Below are 21,463 nucleotides of genomic sequence, written 5' to 3' on the forward strand. Positions count from 1 at the left end.
CAAATTTATACCCATTTCAATTATTTATTTTTACCAGTGAAACCAATATAACATCTCAACATTCACAAATATACATTTCTGACATTCAAAAACCAAACAAAAACAAATCAGTGACCAATATAGCCACCTTTCTTTGCAAGGACACTCAAAAGCCTGCCATCCATGGATTCTGTCAGTGTTTTGATCTGTTCACCATCAACATTGCGTGCAGCAGCAACCACAGCCTCCCAGACACTGTTCAGAGAGGTGTACTGTTTTCCCTCCTTGTAAATCGCACATTTGATGATGGACCACAGGTTCTCAATGGGGTTCAGATCAGGTGAACAAGGAGGCCATATCATTAGATTTTCTTCTTTTATACCCTTTCTTGCCAGCCACGCTGTGGAGTACTTGGACGCGTGTGATGGAGCATTGTCCTGCATGAAAATCATGTTTTTCTTGAAGGATGCAGACTTCTTCCTGTACCACTGCTTGAAGAAGGTGTCTTCCAGAAACTGGCAGTAGGACTGGGAGTTGAGCTTGACTCCAAATAATGATGCACATCATATAAAATATAAAACAATGACAGAATAAGTTCAAGTGACTATAAAATTGAAAGTGATTAATTACAAAACTGCCCATTTGTTGTCATGTATAAATGATGCAGGCCCATGGAATGTTAATTAGTAGTTTCCACAAAGCCCAAACATACAAGAGCAAAGATTTATTGTGAGAAGAACAAGGGCGCTCTTTCCATTACAGAACGCTTTCCTTTGTTTGACTTTATTAATACCAATATATTACTCAAAGAAGCAAGGGCGCATTACAGCTAGAACATGTACCTTAGGATAATAAATGGCAGCATTGTGAGGGCCTAAACATTTTCGTTCATCCCCAGCTGTTTCCTTGCTCATCATGCTGCGAGATAACATGAAACACTCACGCAACAGCTTCATTTCACAGACATCTGTCATCCATTAAGGACAACACACTCAGCCTCTAAGGGGCAGAGGCTGATCTCTGTAGGGTGTGTGTGTGTGTGTGTGTGTGTGTGTGTGTGTGTGTGTGTGTGTGTGTGTGTGTGTGTGTGTGTGTGTGTATGTGTGTGTGTGTAGTAGTAGTAGTAGAGAGAGAGAGAATGGAAGGGGCTAGGCTGAAACTAGATAGGGTTCCTTTAAAAAGACAGACATTTCTAATGGACAAATTCCGCAGGATATAATGCTGCCAAAGAGCTTAACAAGATTTTTTTAACATTCCAAGACTATTTTTTCTCTAATTGCTTTGCTAATATTTAGGGATGCAAAGATCATGCTTTTTTCATGGCCGATTCCAGTTTTTGTTATGAGCAAATAAGTTGATTCCGATACAGATTTTTTTCTTTAAAGGAAGTGTATTTAAATCAGCACTGGGTAACTTTTGCTCTCGGGGTCCCCCTACAGTTGGGAAAAAATAATGTCCTCAACTACTGCCGTAAGCTCTGTCCTCCTACAACAGGGGATGCCATCGCGTGTGCATTTGCTGACATGACAACCCTGATAGCCCTGAACTAGTGATGCGCGGGTCGTCTCATAACCCGCGGACCCCGTATGTCTATTTAATAGTCACGGGTGCGGGGCGGGTTGTAAAAATATATACAGTGGTGCGGGGCGGGCCAAATGACTTCATAAAAGCGTCCCGCGGGTCGGTGCAGCACTAACAGTTCCCCTGAACACTGCAGGAGGAGTTCACATGCAGGTGTTCTTCTGGCGGCGCGTGTGAAATGTCTTCATCCCAGGTAACGTTACAGTCAGTGGCATATGTTTCAGCATGTCATATGAATATAATTTCATGGATTTTATTTTTTTCAAACGCCAAATAATCGTGATGCTCACATTGACAAGCCAGCGTCATTATAGTAGTCTATTGGTTACCGTTTTACAGAATCTATATGATACTTCAGTTCAATGTTTGAGTGGTAGGTAATCACCGTAACAAGCAGGACAGCATCGGTCGGGCACGCCTCCTTCAGCTCACGCCGACGAGCAAACGCTGGCCCAATGTTGATCCTCGTCCTGCCTTTAATCCCATCACTTTTTCATTTCCTCTTTATTGCTTTCCTCCAACAAAACATTTTCTTTCTTATTTGTCTGTGCTGCTTCGGACATGACTATATTATCCGACGGACAAAGTTGGGCTCGCACATCCGAATGTAAGGAAGTGTGGGTGTTGGTGGAAGTGACGTATATGCCGTAAAGCAGTCGAATTTTGTAGTTCTTTTTGTTCTCGGGTTACTACCCGAAACCCGAAGTTTAAAAGTACGATTAAAAATGATACAAACCCCATCAAGCTATGGCAGACGTGTCATTCAACCTATTGTAAGTCGATTTATCATCACAAGAGTCTTGAAAATATATTATGAAGGTTGAAAAGTTACCTAGTGCTGTTTAAGATTGTGGCCAAAACTGGTACTGCAATCACTTTCAAATGACTGTAGAGCTGTTCCCTCTCTGACACTAGGTGGCGCTTATGAAACAGCAGCAATAAGAGTTTCCTTGGTTGCTGCTCTACACAAAGGAGCGCTGCACTTATAACACTAATTTAATAGCCAATAAGATTGAAAACTTTTTTTTATTTTATTTCTGCAATTCAAACTTTTCTAAAGACAGTCAGTTCCCTTCAGAGATGCATTCATATAAACCCTCATCATTAATTTCGTATTTATATTTTTAATTCATTTAGTATTTATATTTTTCTTCCAATATTTTCGAACAGTGAGTGGGACAGTATTTTCTCTGCTGACGCGTTTTGTCGCGCCTGTGCTCTCCTCTCTGTGTCCATCTTTAACATATTTTTCTGTAACGTAACCTCTGTTAACGTCCTGCTTACTAGACTTTGGAATATTTCCACATTTTGGGAAATTATTGCATTGCAGTTTGTGTAGATGTCCGGAAAAGAGATCAGCCAAAATCAAACAAAAAACGTGAGTTTAAAGCAAAAACCATCTGTTTCAGATTGATGTCTGGTCGACTGGTGCATCTCTACTAATATTTGATCATGTATTGGCTCACCATCTTTTAGAGGAAAAAGTAACTTTAAAACACAAAGTTCAATGAATTCATCTTGAGACTTCAGATTCATCTAGCTTGTAATCTTACGACACAAAAAACATTGTAAATGGCCAACAAGTGGTCATTTGTCCATTATTATTATTACCTTTACCTAACCAGGAGGAAAAAAAACTCAGGAGTGCCTGGCCAAGACAACAGTTATTGTCACGGCTGTAATGAGAGACAGAGAGGATCCAATAGCGAATCAAAAACAAGTTTATTGTTCCACAGGACGGCAAGCGTCAACAATAAACAAGACTCAGATAACAGGCAAAAGTAGCAAAGAGACAGGCTCCAGGGCACAGGCAGGCGAACTGCGGCGAAGGTCAGGTGCAGGCGGTCAGGCAGACGATACGGCAGAGCAGGAAAGCAGCGGACAACCAGAGGCCGAAATCCTGGACCCGGAACAGAGATAATCCCCCAGGGGAAACAGAAGCCGAAGCCAGCCACGCCAGAAACGCCTGTAACAATCTGACAATGGGTGCCAGTGAGAGAGCGGTTTATATAGTGAGACTGATGAGTGCAGCAGGTGAAAGTGATGAGTCCCATAATCAGTGGCCACGCCTCCAACACAACCTCACAAGACACAAAGAAGGAGAGAATGAATTCATAAACCGTGACAGTACCCCTCCCCCTAGGAGCGCCTCCTGGAGCTCCCAGGAGGACCTACCTGTCGATTGTAATCATCGATAAGGGAGTGATCCAGTATGTCCCTAGCAGGAACCCAACTTCTCTCCTCCAGACCGTAACCTTCCCAGTCCACCAAGTACTGGAATCCGCGTCCCCTCCGTCTAGCGTCCAGAATACGATTGACCGTATAAGTTGGTTCCCCATCTACGAGTCGCGGCGGGGGGGGAACCGGGGTAGGCGGATTAATAGGAGCATGAAAAACAGGCTTTAATTTGGAAACATGAAACACGGGGTGAATTCTCCCGTACGCGGGAGGTAGTTTGAGGCGGACTGTCACCGGGCTAAGAATCTTGGTGACAGTAAACGGGCCAATGAATTTAGGGGCTAGCTTATTACTCACGGAGCGGAGAGGAATGTTCTTAGAAGAAAGCCACACTTTTTGACCCACGACGTAGACGGGAGGCTTAGACCAGTGGTGATCGGCTTGGGCCTTGGTGCGTCTACCCACCCGGAGCAGAGTCTCACGGGCTCTACTCCAAGTGTCTCGACACCTCTGGACAAAGGCGTGCGCGGAGGGGACCGCAACCTCGGATTCCAGACTGGGAAAGATAGGTGGCTGATACCCTAAACTACATTCAAAAGGCGAAAGGCCCGTACCTGACACTGGTAATGAATTATGTGCGTACTCAATCCATGAGATGAGTTGACTCCAGGAGGAAGGATTTCTGGAGGCCAAACATCGTAACCCTCTCTCAAGGTCCTGGTTGGCCCGCTCTGTCTGGCCATTGCTCTGAGGATGAAACGCCGAAGACAAACTAACCGTCGCCCCTAATAATTTACAAAATTCTCGCCAAAATTTGGACACGAACTGGGGTCCCCTGTCGGAGACCACGTCCATCGGAAGGCCATGTAAACGAAAGACGTGATCGACGACAGCTACCGCTGTCTCCTTGGCTGAAGGTAATTTGGGCAAGGGAACAAAATGTACCATCTTCGAGAATCGGTCCACGACGGTTAAAACAACCGACTTGCCCTGGGAGGGCGGGAGGGCGGTGATAAAATCTAGAGCGATATGGGACCAGGGTCTCAAAGGGACAGACAGCGGTTGAAGGAGCCCATCGGGAGGGCGGTTAGATGTCTTCCCCATGGCACAGACTGAACAGGCCAAAACAAAATCTCGGATGTCACGAGCCATACCGGGCCACCAGAATCGTTCCTTAACCAAAAATTTGGTTCTATTAACTCCTGGATGACAAGCGACATTGGAGCAGTGTCCCCATCGAACAATGTCGGATCGAACTCCCTCCGGAACGAATAATCGGTTCGGTGGTCCACCGTGCGGAGGCGTTACCCCTTCTAAGGCCGTCCTGACCTTCGATTCGACCTCCCATACGAGTGTGGAGACTCTAAGTCTCTCAGGTAAAATGCACTCGGGAGTAGACAGGCGTTCGGAGCGGTCAAAAACGCGCGACAAAGCATCGGGTTTGATGTTTTTGGAACCCGGGCGGTACGAAAGAGAAAAGTCAAAACGTCCGAAAAAAAAGGGACCACCGAGCCTGCCTGGAGTTGAGTCTCTTAGCAGATCTGATGTATTCCAGATTCTTATGGTCGGTCCAAACGATAAAAGGAACCCCCGACCCCTCTAGCCAATGACGCCACTCCTCCAATGCCAGTTTGACTGCCAACAGCTCTCTATTATCAATGTCATAATTGCGTTCGGCTGGCGACAAGCGATGAGAAAAAAACGCGCAAGGGTGCATCTTATCATCCGAGGAAGAGCGCTGGGATAGAACCGCTCCTACCCCCACCTCTGACGCGTCGACCTCCACCACAAACTGGCGTGATGGATCAGGGGTCACTAAAATGGGAGCCGAAACAAAGCGGCTCTTCAGGTTGGTAAATGCAGTCTCGGCTGCAACCGACCACCTGAACGCTGTTCGGGTGGAGGTCAAGGCAGTCAGAGGCGCGGCTAGCTGGCTGAAGTTGCGAATAAAACGCCGATAAAAATTGGCGAACCCCAGAAACCTCTGTAGGGCCTTACGGGAATCTGGACTTGGCCAATCTATCACAGCCCTAACCTTATCGGGATCCATACGCATTCCCTCGGACGAGATGATGTAACCTAAAAATGGTACAGACTGTGCATGAAACGCGCATTTCTCCGCCTTGACAAAAAGCCCATTCTCTAGCAACCTCTGTAACACTAGTCTGACGTGCTGGACATGTTCCTGGAGAGAAGAAGAAAAAATCAGTATGTCATCCAGGTAAACATAAAGAAACTGATCTACCATGTCTCCCAGCACGTCATTGACCAGTGTCTGGAAGACTGCGGGAGAGTTGGACAGCCCGAAGGGCATGACCAAATATTCAAAGTGCCCCCTGGGGGTGTTAAATGCAGTCTTCCATTCATCCCCCTTCCTGATGCGCACCAAATGATAGGCATTGCGTAAATCCAATTTCGTGAATATGGATGCTCCCTGTAACCTCTCGAAGGCTGAAGACATCAACGGCAAAGGATAAGTATTCTTTACCGTGATGTTATTCAGCCCCCGGTAGTCAATGCAAAGTCGCAGAGAACCATCCTTCTTACCCACGAAAAAGAACCCCGCCCCCGCTGGAGAAGAGGAAGGACGGATGAACTTGGAAGCTAGAGAATCAGAAATGTATTTCTCCATGGCCTCCCTTTCAGGAGTAGAAAGTGAATATAACTTGCCCTTAGGCGGAGACTTGCTTGGAAGTAGATCTATAGCACAGTCATAGGGACGATGAGGAGGAAGAGAAGCAGCCCGGGACTTACTGAACACCTCCTTCAGGTCGAGGTACTCCTTAGGCACGTTAGATAAATCCACCGTCTCCTCCTGCAACACAAAACTAGACATACACGAACGAGCAGACACAAGACAAGAGGCATAACACTGATTACTCCAGGATGTGATAGTATTATGTCCCCAGTCAACCCTGGGATTGTGTTTCTGTAACCAGGGATGACCGAGGACAACAGGTGCATGAGGAGTGTCAGTGAGGAGGAATGTGATAGTCTCTGTGTGGTTCCCAGAAATGGTGAGTGTAATGTTTTCAGTGATGTGGGTGATGGTGGGTAAAGTCTGGCCATTGAGGGCGTGAACAGAAATGGTACTGGAAAGGGGGGTGACGGGAATCCTGAGTCGTTGTGCCAGAGTCTGATCGATAAAATTACCCTCTGCTCCAGAATCCACGAGGGCTTGGCAGATGTGAAAACTGGCTGCCCACTGCAATCTTCCCGGAAGGAGAGTCCCGGACGAGGCTTTCTCCAACGCAGCTCCACCCGACAGTAACCTCCTTACTACTGCCGGGCTCGATCTTTTACTGGACACTGGTTGAGGAAATGCCCCGCCGCGCCACAGTAGAGACAGAGACCCCCCGCTCTGCGACGCTCTCTCTCCTCCCGGGAAAGCCGAGCTCTACCCACCTGCATGGGCTCGGGATCGTTGGTGGGGCTGACCGTGTAGGCGCCACTGGACTCACGAAACTCAGATGTCCTCCGCATATGAAAGCGGGATTCCAGGCGTGAGTCAACTCGAAGTGCTAACGTCATCAGTCCATCAAGATCCGTAGGTAAATCCATGGCGTACACCTCTCGCTGTACACGGTCAGCCAGCCCATGCAGGAAACGGTCCCACTGCGCTTCCTTGTTCCAACCACACTCAGCGGCCAGGGTATGAAAGTCGATGATGTAATCAGAAACGGGTCTACTGCCTTGTTGCAGATCGGCAAGCCTGCGGGCCGCCTCGCGTCCCACGGCAGCTCGGTCAAAGACCCGTTTCATTTCTTCCATGAGTGCGAGGAACGAGGAACAACACGGATGGCGATACTCCCAAACCGCCGTTCCCCAGCGTGCCGCACGGCCCGTGAGCAGGTTGATTACCAACGCCACCTTGGAAGTCTCTGAAGCGAACGTGGTGGATTGCAGAGAAAAGAACAATGAACATCTTGTTAGGAAGGATCTACAAAGATCGGGCTCACCAGCGTAGCGTTCGGGCGTCGGAATCCGGGTTTCGTGCGGGTTGATGTCAGCTGGTGGCTAGGGAAGCGGCGGCGGTGGGGGCGCAGTGGGAATCCGTAGCTGTTGAAGTTGGTTGGAGAGCTCGGACACCTGCTCCGCCATCGCCTGTAATGCCTGGGTGGTAGCAGTCGCCTGTTGCTCCTGGCGATCCATCCGCAGACTGTTCGCGTTGAGATACTCCTGTAATTCGTTCATCTTCGCTGGATCCATAATGGTCAGATTGTTCTGTCACGGCTGTAATGAGAGACAGAGAGGATCCAATAGCGAATCAAAAACAAGTTTATTGTTCCACAGGACGGCAAGCGTCAACAATAAACAAGACTCAGATAACAGGCAAAAGTAGCAAAGAGACAGGCTCCAGGGCACAGGCAGGCGAACTGCGGCGAAGGTCAGGTGCAGGCGGTCAGGCAGACGATACGGCAGAGCAGGGAAGCAGCGGACAACCAGAGGCCGAAATCCTGGACCCGGAACAGAGATAATCCCCCAGGGGAAACAGAAGCCGAAGCCAGCCACGCCAGAAACGTCTGTAACAATCTGACAATGGGTGCCAGTGAGAGAGCGGTTTATATAGTGAGACTGATGAGTGCAGCAGGTGAAAGTGATGAGTCCCATAATCAGTGGCCATGCCTCCAACACAACCTCACAAGACACAAAGAAGGAGACAATGAATTCATAAACCGTGACAGTTATACCATCAAAAGTTACATAAACACAACATTGAGTTTACTCTAAAAATTATGTAGTAAAATTTTGAAATGACTACATGTCACCAGTTCTTTTAGCTTCAATTCAGTCTGGAGAAAATTCAAATCTGAGGCAGTGGAAATTTTAAGGATGTTTTACCAAGCTCTGTTCCGACAAAGGGCACACAAAGATTATAATTTGATTCAGAACGTAATGCATAATTGCCTTGTTGTTTCCGTTTAGTCAAACGACAAAGATAAATTGGCAGATAACCCAATATAGCTTTGTAGATCAGTATGTAGCAATGCATTTTTCTTGCATTGTTCGTCAAAGTTCGGTATTCAGCGATGGCCAGGCAACCCTTTTGTATAAATCACAGTGATGTGTTGAAAATTTACAATCAGTGATAAATCTCAGAGCATCATAGTACAAAGCATCCAAAGAGTTAAGATGATAAGCTGTTAAACTACATCCCCGTAATCTATAACTGGTAAAAAGGTAGTAGACACTAGGTTCTTCCTCACATTGAATCAGAAGCATGACTTGTTTCTAAAATAGAATCCTATTTTTTTTGTGTGTAGTTTTCCATAAAAATAAATAAATAAATAAAAACACACATCGAACTGTGTCCAACTTGAGCCATTCCGAAATCTGCATGGGGACATTTTTCCTTACACATTGCATGTCTTTGTGCTTTCGACGTCAACATATTAATCTATTGTTAATACGATGATGCCTTAATTCGAAGAGACACTCACAGGCTATCTCTCAGAACAACCTCCACACTGGTGGGGAAAGGTTTTCATGCAGCAGGTCAGGCCGGTGCGTCGCTGCACACCATGTTGGTGTTACAGGCGTGCCAGGCAGACCTGCTAAAGGATTTGAGTGCGGTAGGTTAAATCAACGAAGAATCGTTCTCTGAGCTTTATTGAGAAACATCCTGCGTCCCAATTCGCATACTATCCCTCTTAAATAGTATTCCCCAAATCGTAGTATGTTGAAAAGAGTATTCCAAAGATACCCGGATGGTTTATTATTTCCGGTCTGAATTCGAAGTGCGGATCGATGGGCACTCTTACCGCTGATATTACCCACAACCCATTGTGAGTTGGACGAGGATTCGATTAGAACTACAAACGCGGATAAAAAGCGTTAAAGGTCCACTGAAGTGCCCTGAAACGCGCCACATTATTCAGTGTGTTGACGTAATTTCCCCTAAAACGGCTTCAGCTGTTAGCAGCTCCTCCCCTTTTTTGAAACAGCCAATAGCGTTTCGTTAATATACAGTTTGACTAGAGCGCAAGAGCGGACCTTTCTCTGTTTGGTAAAGCCAGTTTCCTCTAACACTGTTTATCATCATAATCTTCTCCATATTGCTTTGAAATGCAGAATTCTGTGCAAAATTCAAATGGGTCGATGTGTTTGTTGTCAGCGCGGACTCGCGCATATGATCCGTGCAACGCTCTCATGTCTGTAGTCTAAATTTAGACCAGAGCCATTGGGGTGTGTGTGCTACTGCGGTGTGTGAAACTAAAGTGAAAACAGACTTTATTCGCCTCAAATGAAAGCATATTTACACTGAATGGTTTCCTATCACATATATAGTGTGCTATGTGCCTTTCACCATGTAGAAATTAGGAAATGTGTGTTAACAACTGACGGATTTCAGCCGCAGCTTCTGCAGCATAGAGGGTGGGCTTTAGAATCTAGAGAGCATTTTGATTGGACAGAAGATTTGACGAGAAAGTGAAGTCTGCGATGATGTCACCAAAATCTGAGATTCGTTTTAACGGAAGTGGGAGACTGTAAATTTTGAATGCTTATATCTCCTAAATGCAAATTTTGTCATAGTTTTGGAACATACCAGCTATTCATAAATGTAATGCTAATACAGTCATACTAAAAGCTAAAAAAAAAAAAAAAGCTTTAATTTTGATTTCAGTGGACCTTTAAAAAACTACAAACATGACGGATATGCGAGTTCGCCGGTTAAGTAGAGAAGTTTAGATAAAGGGGTTTGAGTGACCAACTATCAGTTTTTATTCTGACAAAAATATATTTATTCAGTGTTGTCCACATTATATTTAGCAGCATTGTGAACTTTTTTAATGACACGTTTGGCCATTAACTTTTAAATGCATCATTATATTTAAACTGCAAACACATAAGGAGATTCTTTACATTAAAGACCCACACATGGCAGATCATCGTGCGACTACATTTCTCTCCGATACGGCAGGAGATTAAACTGAATGTGGAGGATTTCAACTGTGAAGAATCTGACGATGATTGACAGGGCAGTTAAATGGTGATGGGATGCACGTAACTAAGCGACAGAGTCCGTTAAAGATGGCGAAGTAGTCCCGAAGCTTGCATACTTTTCTGCTACACACTCAAAAGTATATACTTTTTCTTCACAAAAAGAGTACATACTTTTAGGATGTAGTATAAGTAGGCGAATTGGGACGCAGCAACAGACTTGTCTCTCTGCGAGACTAAACAGATGGCTCGTGCCATTGGTTGTTCAATGGTCACCATGAACAAACATTTGTGGTTGAACCTGATGGGCATCAAAGACAAAGATACTTGTTTCTGCTCGATGCCCCTCTTTCACCTTACAGGCAACTAGGTTTCACAGTCATCAGCAGATTTTGGGAAGTGAAGAAACACAAGGAAGCATTCATGTAGTTGCTTCATCGCCATACTTAAGGGGAGGGGCTGTCAGCTACCCAAGCCAAACCCGGTCCTTCTCAATTTCGAGAGGCACAAAAGGAGAGTGTGGTGAGTCCCACTCCCTCTTGCAAAGATTGAGGACCGGCTCGTCTCGAAAAAAGAAGAAATTTCTGATGGCTTTGTGCCTAGGTCCACAGATTCTTTTATATAGAAATCCAGCCACAACACAGGGAGTTTCTGAGGTTTGCTTTCGGGGGCGAAGCTTACCAATTTCAAGTTCTTCCATTCGGCCTAGCTTATCACCCTGCACATACACAAAATGCATGGATGCACCTCTGGCTTCACTGCAACTCCAGGGCATCCACATTTGGCCCAGACTCAAAAGCATGCGCTTCGACATCTATATGTTATCCTAGCTCATCTGGTCTCTCTGGGTTTGAGATTCTAAGACAAGGACAACTTACTTAGGGGTTATATAGGACTTTATCACTATGCGGGCACATCATCTCCCGCTTGTATCAAGGCCATTTTAAACACCCTAAGCAACATCAGATTAGGTCAGGATATTTTCAAAAAGTCTTAGGTTTTTATGGCAGCTGTGTCCAGGGTGATCCCTATAGTCCACTTCAGTTGGACCAATCCCCAAAGGGAAGTAAGGTTTATGTGTAACGGTCTATGTACCCTTTCTATGTGGCTCAGACCCCGACTCCTCGCCAGATGCGACCCTTTCAAACTGTAATGCTAGGTGGCTACTTTGAAGGGGCCATCATGATGGCTATGGCTAATATATACTAGTGCAGGTGGACAACACAGCGGTAGTATCTTATATATAATCACTAGGGCAGTCTGCGTTCACGCCGTCTAAACAGGCTAGAACAGCATACTCTCGTTTGACTCAGGATAAGTTCTTGTCCATCAGGGCGATTTATATCCCTAGATATCTCAATGTGGGAGCAGATTTATTGTCCCGACAGACTGTGCTGAACGGAGAATGGAAATTCCACCCCAAGGTAGTCAATCAAATCTGTGAAAGATTCTACGAAGCAGAGGTGGACCTCTTCGCATCTCAAGGGACAGCAGAAGGTGTCATCTTCTAAGTCATCCAGCCCCACGGGGTCTGGACGCAATGGTGCATACATGGCCTAGAATGCATCTTAATGCATTTCCACTGATCACTATGCTCAAGGGGATTCCTGGCCAAAGTTTGTCAACAAGGGTCTTGCCTCTTTCTTACAGCACTGTGTTGGTCAAACAGTATTTGGTTCTCAGAGATAATATCCCTCCTCGATGGTTTGCCATAGGTGATACCAAACAGGAAGGCTCTCCTGTCTCAAGCACAGGGAACAATACTTCATCCCCAGCCCGAATTGTGTAGCCTGCAAGTTTGGCTCCTGAAGGGTACCACCTGAGGGACACTGAGCTATCTATGTCATTAAATGGGGTGTCTTTGATAGGTGGTGTGCTGCATGCCAAGCAGACCCAGTTAACTGCCCAATTGCTTCAGTGCTGAAGTTTCTGCAGAAGTTATAAGCAGGCACATGTCATACCACTCTCAGATTTTATGTGGCTGCCATATCAGCCTGCCACTCCCTGACTGGCGGGGTGCCAGTAGGGAAGCATTTTCTGGTCACCCGCTTAATCCCTGAGGCCAAACGACTGAGGCCTCCTGTTAGAGTCAAGGTTCCCTTGTGGAACATAGCCATAGTCCTCAAGGGGTTGGTTGAGACACCCTTCAAACCCCTACAGTCAGTATCTGACAAGCTTCTGACCCTGAATATAGTTTTTCTAATGGCAATTACTTCACTAAAGAGAATTGGGGCTTTTGGGGCTTTGTCAACCTCACCATCCTACTATTTTTCATCCTCATCCTGCCTTAGGTTCCATTTTCAAATATACATCCGGTCACTTTTGAAGCCTACTGTCCATTCACAAAGCAGGAGCAGAAGCAGGAGAAACTTTACCGATTGATCTAGTCCGTACTCTTTAGACCTACGTCCACTGCACGAGCCAGTGTTGTAAATCAAAGCAAGTCTTTGTCTGCTTGTTTGCTCATTCCATCAGGGGTGCTTCCTCCCAGGCTTTGGTAAGCCCTTGCAACAAGTGTGTGATGTGGCACACTGGTCATACATTCATATGATTTTAAAGTTTGGATGTTCATGCTTTCCTGGGCTCTCACGTCTTGGAGTCAACGTAGCCTTTGACAAGTGCACATTCCAATTTCCATCAGAGGTTCAAATTCAAGGCCAATTTCATTGGAGTGTTTGCACACATTCTTCACAGCCAGTCTCACACAAATTGTTCCCCTAGTGCTAGAATCAGCGCAGCATCTCATTCCCTTTCAGAGAACAGGGTTATACTCAAGTAACCAGAGATATTCGCACTAAGATGAATATTAGGTATGACACAATGAACAATTATGTCTGTTCAGACCAACATGTAAAGTCCCATACCATCAATGCAATAGATATTTTTTTACGGATAGATTTTTTCCCCATTAAACTGCTTTTAGTCAAATGTCCAAAGCCAATGTGGTTACATAAAACGATATAGACAGACTATTATGTTAAATCTCCAGAACAGACTCTTTAATCTCTGTACTCTTGTATTTGGTGTAGTTTAATGAGAAAAAAAATCTGAACAAAAAGTTGGGTAGCCATTGTATTTCTGCTTTTCCACTGCAAGCGCCACCTACTGCCAGAGAGTGAATTTGCATTTTTTTATGAAGCCTGTCTGACATTTTTTACGCATTCATCTTGTGAAAATCAGACTGAATTATGTTGCCAACCATTTGTGTGCATGCATTCTCCTTCTTAGGGAACCATGGTTACAGTCTTAACCTGAGACGTTCCCTTTCGAAGTGGAACTCTATACTGTATCTTTGAGTTTATGCTCAGCTCTTACAGGCCTACATCCGTTACACTGGCATGGCTACGATGAGGAGGCTGCACCGGGGACCAGATAGCTTGCAAGAGACTTCTCATCCCAAGGCATCCCTGCATTTTTGTGTTCATTGAGCCAATTCATCTTGTTTGCATAGTAAAGTGGCATAACATGGGCCGAAAACAGCTTCTCCCACAATCTGGACACCTCAAGGAATCAGGTCTAAATGTATCATTTTCTTTTTTTGGTCCAGAACAAAAGAACCAAGAGAACCTAATTACAAGTGTGAACACACCGTAAAGCTCAAATCTTTTTTGTTGGTTGGAGCATTTCATTTTTGGACAAGGAAAAAAAAGGACACACACACGCACCAAAAATAAAACTTGCTTTGTCAGTGGGTGAATTTTTACGTGTGGTGTGGTCTCAGTAATCCATAAAATTTTAAAAATGTATTTCCAATTAAAAATAAGGTCTGGTGTGAAAGGGCCTCAAGCTGGAAAATCTTTTTTTCCCATAAAATAACACTCCTACTAACCTGGTTTTGGACATACTGTCTGGCTGGCCTATCCTCACATAAACGCTGTTTTTATTGTGTCATGGTTGGGAGTGGAACATGATTGTGATAATGAATTATCAGTCAGACAGCACGTACACTAGACAAAATACATTCACATTTATAGCAATTGATAGGTGCTCACAAAGACAACTGTTAAATGAACAAAGTGAGGGTGGATTTTTATAACCATACATGAAAACATTAAGTGGCATTTAATTACAGCTAATTACAGGGCTTTGCCTCTTATTCATATATACTGAGAATCAAGTCGAGTCGCATCCCTTGAAGATTTTTGATGATACTGCTTGTACTCTGGGTGGATTTACAAACAAGAAATTCATACAGTATTATCCCACAACATAGCCATGCATGTGTTGTCTTATGTTAACAACACATTCAGTGTCAATTTATTAAGTGGAATATATTCTACTCTTCACTGGCACAATGTGTAGATCAGAAAGAATACATGAGCATTGCATTGCAACATCCATTGCTAAACTGAAATTATGTGATTTTTATAAAAAGGGCCATAAATTGTATCTCTTCAGAGTCTAGCATTTCAGTTCATGACACCATTTTTTCCATTTTCAGAATGCTTTTATAATGAATGTGCAATTAAAATCTGTGCTGTGACTTTGATAATCTGGTTCATTTCTGATATTTGTTTTAGCTAGTAGAAATTATTCAGAATTGTTCTATATTTAGTAGCCAAATTAGTGAGTGGAAAAGTTCATTTCAAACTCTGATTAAGTACACAGTGTGACAGTACAACACCGACATGAAAAGTACTCTATTAATTCATCACCAGCATGTACACTAAAAAAATTTTAGTTGGTTTTTGTTGGTTTAACTTAAAAAAGTAAGTAACCTTGTTGCCTTAAAATTTTGAGTTTATTGAAATAAAAAAATTGAGTTGATACAATGAAGGAAATTTGTTTAATAAATAGAAACTCAAACTATTATTGTATCTGAACCACATAATGCGATAAATCATGAAAATAACACAATTTGGCATGTTTCACTGCGTCATCAGAAATAAAACACACAGTTACCCAATATGCTTACAAAATCTTTTAATAACATTTTAATAAAGGTTGTCGAATCTCCAAAAAAAAAAAAAAATCATTGTATTAACTCAATTTTAATTTCAATGAACTCAAAATTAAGGCAACCAGGTAACTTTTTCTAAATAATTTAAGTGTATTGTTGCTTACTCTTCTTTGCATTTCTCAGTTGTCATGAGATGGGTGAATATATTGGAGACATTTTCTAATTTTAGACTTATGCACATGCCTAGAGAGATATATTTTAACAATTATATTGGTCTACTCTCTGCACTACCTTGCCATTAACTAAACAATATCTTAATTGTATATCAGTATCAATGATCCAATAGAGTTTTCTGAAAAATGCTATTTTTCATTTTAATTAAAAATGAATAAAAATTCTATCCAAATTGTATTCACCTACGTAAGATGATAAATGAGCAGCCTGTTAGTAGAGGAATGGCATTGTCCAGGATCTTAGGTAGGTGAGGTATAAACAGTGATGCTTGCTCCCATCTAGTGGTGGTGGTTTAATGGCAGGCTGGCCAAGAAAGACTGAGTTTAATTTTATTATCATGGTAGTGTTACACATTTATTTATGTATATTCATTGGTAGACATAAAATACCAATTTACTAACCATACAAATTTAACTTTTAGTTACTTACATAAATTGGTTTAGGTAACTTTATTAAAACTTCAAGCACAAACCTAATTTGAGAGAATTTGAAATGGAGAATTTGAAGCAGAGAAACTAAAAGAAAAATTCACGTTTGTTCAGAAGAAAATACATAATTAATTTTAAATATTAAATGCAATAAAACTTAACTAACTTTTTTGTTTTACTTATAACTTTAATAAAACATTTTATATGATCATACACCACTGCATGCATGCAGGGTATTATAAATCCAGTTGAGAAAACACCAGGTTGTTAACATCAACTAAAATATTTAATATATATATATATATATATATATATATATATATATATATATATATATATATATATATATATATATATATATATATATATATATATATATATATATATATATATATCTTAAACTAAAATTAGCAATGTTGTCATTTCAATAAACTGATAGAAGATGAAGCAATAAAAGAATAAATTAAGCAATATTAAAAAAATACAAATAAAAACTAGTTAATGAATTAACATAAAAAAAAAAACCCTTTTAAAAAAGGATAAATATTTTACTACATGAAGGCATTTCAGTCCAATAGAGCTACCAGTGGATCATTTGGTTGTATCTATTATACAAATTACTGATGAATTTCATGAACCATGAAGACGATTTAGCTAATAATACTATAAGGGGAACGGCACTGAAACAGTGTTGGTAAAACAAAGACAAGACAAGAAACCGAGGAACCTCAGGAGTATAAATACACCGGATGGTAACAAACTAAACTAGAAACAGAAACACCTCAGGAAACACCGGAACAACAGAATGAAAATAAGAGTCCTTGAAAAAAGAAATCCATAGATATATGATTGCACTTACTAGTTTGTTCTAAGTTCAACTGTTAAATAAAAAAATGACAACATTTTATGTTATTTCCCCCCCCCCGCCATACAGAAAAAAAATGAAGGGAAAAAAAAAAAACATCTAAACCAATGTATTTTTACCGAACTGTCATGAAGGGTGTGAATGATCAGACGAGAGAGAGGATCAAAAACAAGGATGTGTAATGACACCACAAGCAAGACAGATAACACAAGGGACCAAACTCATACAACAATGGACAAACCACTACATATACACAGACAAACAAGATAACAAGGAGGCGTGGTTAAATGGTAACACCCGAAGAACTAAATCACCACGAAAAACTACAAAAACTACAAAGCAAAACACAACAGGAAATAACGTAAAAGTCCACAAATAGACACGCAAATATAACACAAAACATCATTTTTGTCTATTACGTCTCTACTATCATCTAAATTAACTGTTAACTATAATTAGCTGGCTGCTATTACTGAATATGACTGACCGGATCTCTCTACCAAACACAAATATCATTTCCTGCTCTACAGGATGAAGAGCTTCGATGTGAGAACATCCTTTGGGAAAAAGAGAGGAAAACTGAGTGCCAACCCTTGCTGTACCTAAAGAAGACTTTATGCGGTCTAATATTAGAGTCTTGTTGACATGGGCGTAGGTTTAGGGGGGGACGCTAGGTACTAGTCCCAATCAATATTTTAAGATGGCAAAATTGTCCCCACCAATATTTTAGCAAACTCCTTCGTGCTGCTATATGGATCGATTCCGTATCGTCCTGTGTTTACAAGCAAAACGACGCGTCCCGCCGTATCAAACCAATACGGGACGGGATGCACAATATTGCGTTTTAGCAGCTTTGCTGCCATAGCGACGGAGTCTCGAGAACATGCGCTGTAAACTTGCGCGCTTTTTTAAAAACATGTCGAGCTTGCGTCCACCGTTTAAACGCAAGAGGATTTCCAGATATAGGGCTGAATAGAACAAAGGTATCAGTGGGTCTGTCCAGTAACTTAAGATGAACCTAAGACAAACTGCACCCTTTGCAGAGAAGCATTTCAGTGTCTCAGACTAGTAGCAGCGATGACGGACACATCCGTGCTTAGGTAACGTTAGGCCTATTGTTTTTTTTATGGATAATATATTACTATAATATTCCAAACATTATCAAAGATTGGCAGACTTATTTTTCTAGACATTAGACCGGTTAATTAATAGATTATAGCCTAATTAATGTTATTAATTTATCATTTAGCTATAGGCTATATTAATAATAAATAACCATGTCATATAAAGTTTGACATTTAAAAAATATTTAGATAAAAATGGGACAAATTGCATATATAATTACAATAAATAATTGCATATAGTCATAATAGTAAATTAATAAAGACATTTTTATTTAATATTTGAATTTCAGAACATTTTGGTCAATAAAGTGGTTACTGGTTCAAAATGACTGCTTAAAGAGACAGTGCACCTTCAAGTTGTTCCCAACCTGTATACATTTCTTTGTTAGTTGAATTCCTACCATGAAAGGAAATGTTGCCCCCAAAGCAGCCTGGTTGCAAACTTTCTTCAAAATATCTTTTTTTGTGTTCAGCAGAACAAAGAAACTCATACAGGTTTGGAACATCATGAGGGAGATCTTGACAGAATTTTTATTTTTGGGTGAGCCATCCCTTTAAAGTGCACCAATATACTAGGCTACTAAAGAGTTCTTTAGAAATAAATAAAATAATCAAATGTAAAATAATATAAAATGTGTTCTGTTGCAAATTTGCATAGGCCTACTTGATTCCATGTTTATTGTTGAGCTGTTGTCATTGTTTAATTGTCACTCTTGTCACTACTATCATTCTTTAAATGCCAAGTTCATAAACTGATTCAAAACTGATTTGGGGAAAAAAAAACTTACACACAAAATAACTTATTTTCAATATGTGATTGTGCATGATTATATAGCATTATGGCTTTACAATCAAAAAATGTGGTTATAATGGAAGTCAATGGGGCAAAAACAGCCACAAACGGTAAATGAGGGAGAAACAAATCTGATCCTGTACAAAAACTAACAATGCATCAAATCTAAAGTCGTTACTAATCTTTAACATGCTCAATAGTGTGATAAGAGGTACAAAAATATCCAGTCCACAATCATTTTTAATATTGAAAATAAGTAATTTTGTGTGCATGTTGTGTTTTTTTCCAAATCAGTTTTGAAAATCATTTAAGAACTTGACAAGTAAAGAGTATTTTGTTTTATTATTATTATGGTACTGGATTGGGCCGAAAAGCCTCATAAATTAGTATTCGTATTCATTCCAAAACTATGGTGCATTTTCCATACTCAGTAATAAATAATAGACTATATAATCTGGGCAAACCTGGTGGGATGTCCCCACCAAAGCTGAGACCAAACCTACGCCCTTGCTTGTTGATCTGTAAGATGCCTTCAGATATTGAAAGATGAGTCCGTGAATTGACTCTCTCCAAACACATGAGGGCGCTGGTTTCTCTGCTGTGTAAATACACCTAATACTGATAATGTAATAATACTGAGACTTAATAATCAAATAATCGCTTATTATGTTTTGCCTGACCAACTAATATCCCCCATTCCCGGTATACCACAAAAACAATGATCTACTTTACTGTAATGCATACTTAACACATTGTTACACCTGGAAGCAAAAGGTTTCTTTTAAATGTGTTCATGTGTGCACTCTGAATTTGACCAATCAGTAGCTTCCGTAGTTACCCAATTCAAAACTGTGGACCCTGTATAGTGTGACATAATATATATACTTTATATTATTTATATACTATATTTTAAATGTCTGTGGAGGAGCTCTGATGTCATATGTGGTACCATTTGAAAGCTTAGAGTCTCTACTTTCTGGAGAAATGCATCACTTTGGCATTTGTTTTAGACAAAGTAATGTATTTACACTAAATTATTCTGGTACCATTTCCGCCTGGATTTGGCCTAATTGAAAAGCTTGTAAGCATGAATATACTGTATATTAGTTTTTGTAGTTGAGCACTTTTGTGACAATAGGCAATAGATTAATTTTACAGTCAACATATCCTTCCATGAAATTACTAATTCATCTATTTGTTGGGTAGATATTACAGATGCTCACACCAACACTTACAGGTATTGGGAGATGTAGAGTAACTAAGATCTGGGACCATTTTGGGGCTGGATTTGGCCTACCCAAATTGAAAAGCTTCCTATACACACATACAGTGGTTTAAGTTCAAAATTTTGGTGTAATTTTACAGGAAACCCTTTAAAGTTACAGAAAACACTGCTAAAAGTGATAAATATGTTGAAAAATTTTGGTGTAATTTTACAGGAAACCCTTTAAAGTTACAGAAAACACTGCTAAAAGTGATAAATATGTAAGAATAGGTTGTCTTAGCTGTAATAATGTAGCAGTGTTTTATGAAATTTCAAAGGGTTTCCTGTAAAATGACACCAAAATGTTTAACTTAGTGTATGTGTGTATGGGAGGCTTTTCAATTTGGGTAGGCCAAATCCAGGCGGAAATCCCCAAAATGGTCCTAGATCTTAGTTACTCTACATCTCCCAATACCTGTAAGTGTTGGTGTGAGCATCTGTAATATCTACCCGACAAATAGATGAATTAGTAATTTCATGGAAGGATATGTTGACTGTAAAATTAATCTATTGCCTATTGTCACAAAAGTGCTCATAAACTGGTCATGCAATGTGGGATTTGGGCTGCAAAAACTACTATACAGTATATTCATGCCTACATGCAGTGTGTGTTTTGTAATTCCATCCTTAAGATCCTGTTTCTGTCTGTTGAGCAATCGATCCATGTGCAGTGTCTTGTCAGGTGTTTCCCCAGCTAAACAGTCCTGGGATCACTTTAGATCCACATCCAAACGTTTTGGTATAAACAGCCTCTCCTGCAGTAGAGTTGTGTGTGTCTGTGTACTTTCTGTGTGGTTTGTTTGGCTTTCAAGTCAAGTCAGCTTTATTTTTATAACAATAGAGCAGGGTTCCCAGACGTCCAATAATTATTATACTTGTCCATGTATTTGTATGATCATTTTGACCTCTGTACGATTTTCCGAATTTTGTGACACTTCAAATGATGGCTGTTGTATCATCCATACATTAATCTAGCTGTGGATCCTACGTCTGCCGTCATGATTGTGAGGAGAACGAGATCGTGGAGTTACGCGTCTTCCATTTCATCTCACATTACGTCTAAAAAAGTGCCTCTTGCAGTTCAAAATGCATACACTGCGTCTGACAAGCGTAACTGGTAGCGTAAGCATTTTAAACTGTGATAGGCACTTTCAACACTTTTTCCACGGAAGGTG

General features: G+C 41.4%; 1 protein-coding gene across 1 annotated transcript in view; it reads left to right on the forward strand.

Annotated features, from left to right (window-relative positions):
- LOC137090470 (basic salivary proline-rich protein 1-like) overlaps nucleotides 1-3,481 on the forward strand; it is a 73,801-nt gene extending 70,320 nt beyond the window's left edge. Inside the window, exon 4 of the mRNA XM_067454432.1 lies at nucleotides 3,297-3,481. Coding sequence (XP_067310533.1) covers nucleotides 3,297-3,481 — 185 coding nt within the window. The remainder of the gene's footprint in view (nucleotides 1-3,296) is intronic.
- Nucleotides 3,482-21,463: the final 17,982 nt, after the last annotated feature.

The sequence above is a fragment of the Pseudorasbora parva genome, chromosome 10 (assembly GCF_024679245.1).
Source record: "Pseudorasbora parva isolate DD20220531a chromosome 10, ASM2467924v1, whole genome shotgun sequence".
In the NCBI taxonomy this organism is placed as follows: domain Eukaryota; kingdom Metazoa; phylum Chordata; class Actinopteri; order Cypriniformes; family Gobionidae; genus Pseudorasbora; species Pseudorasbora parva.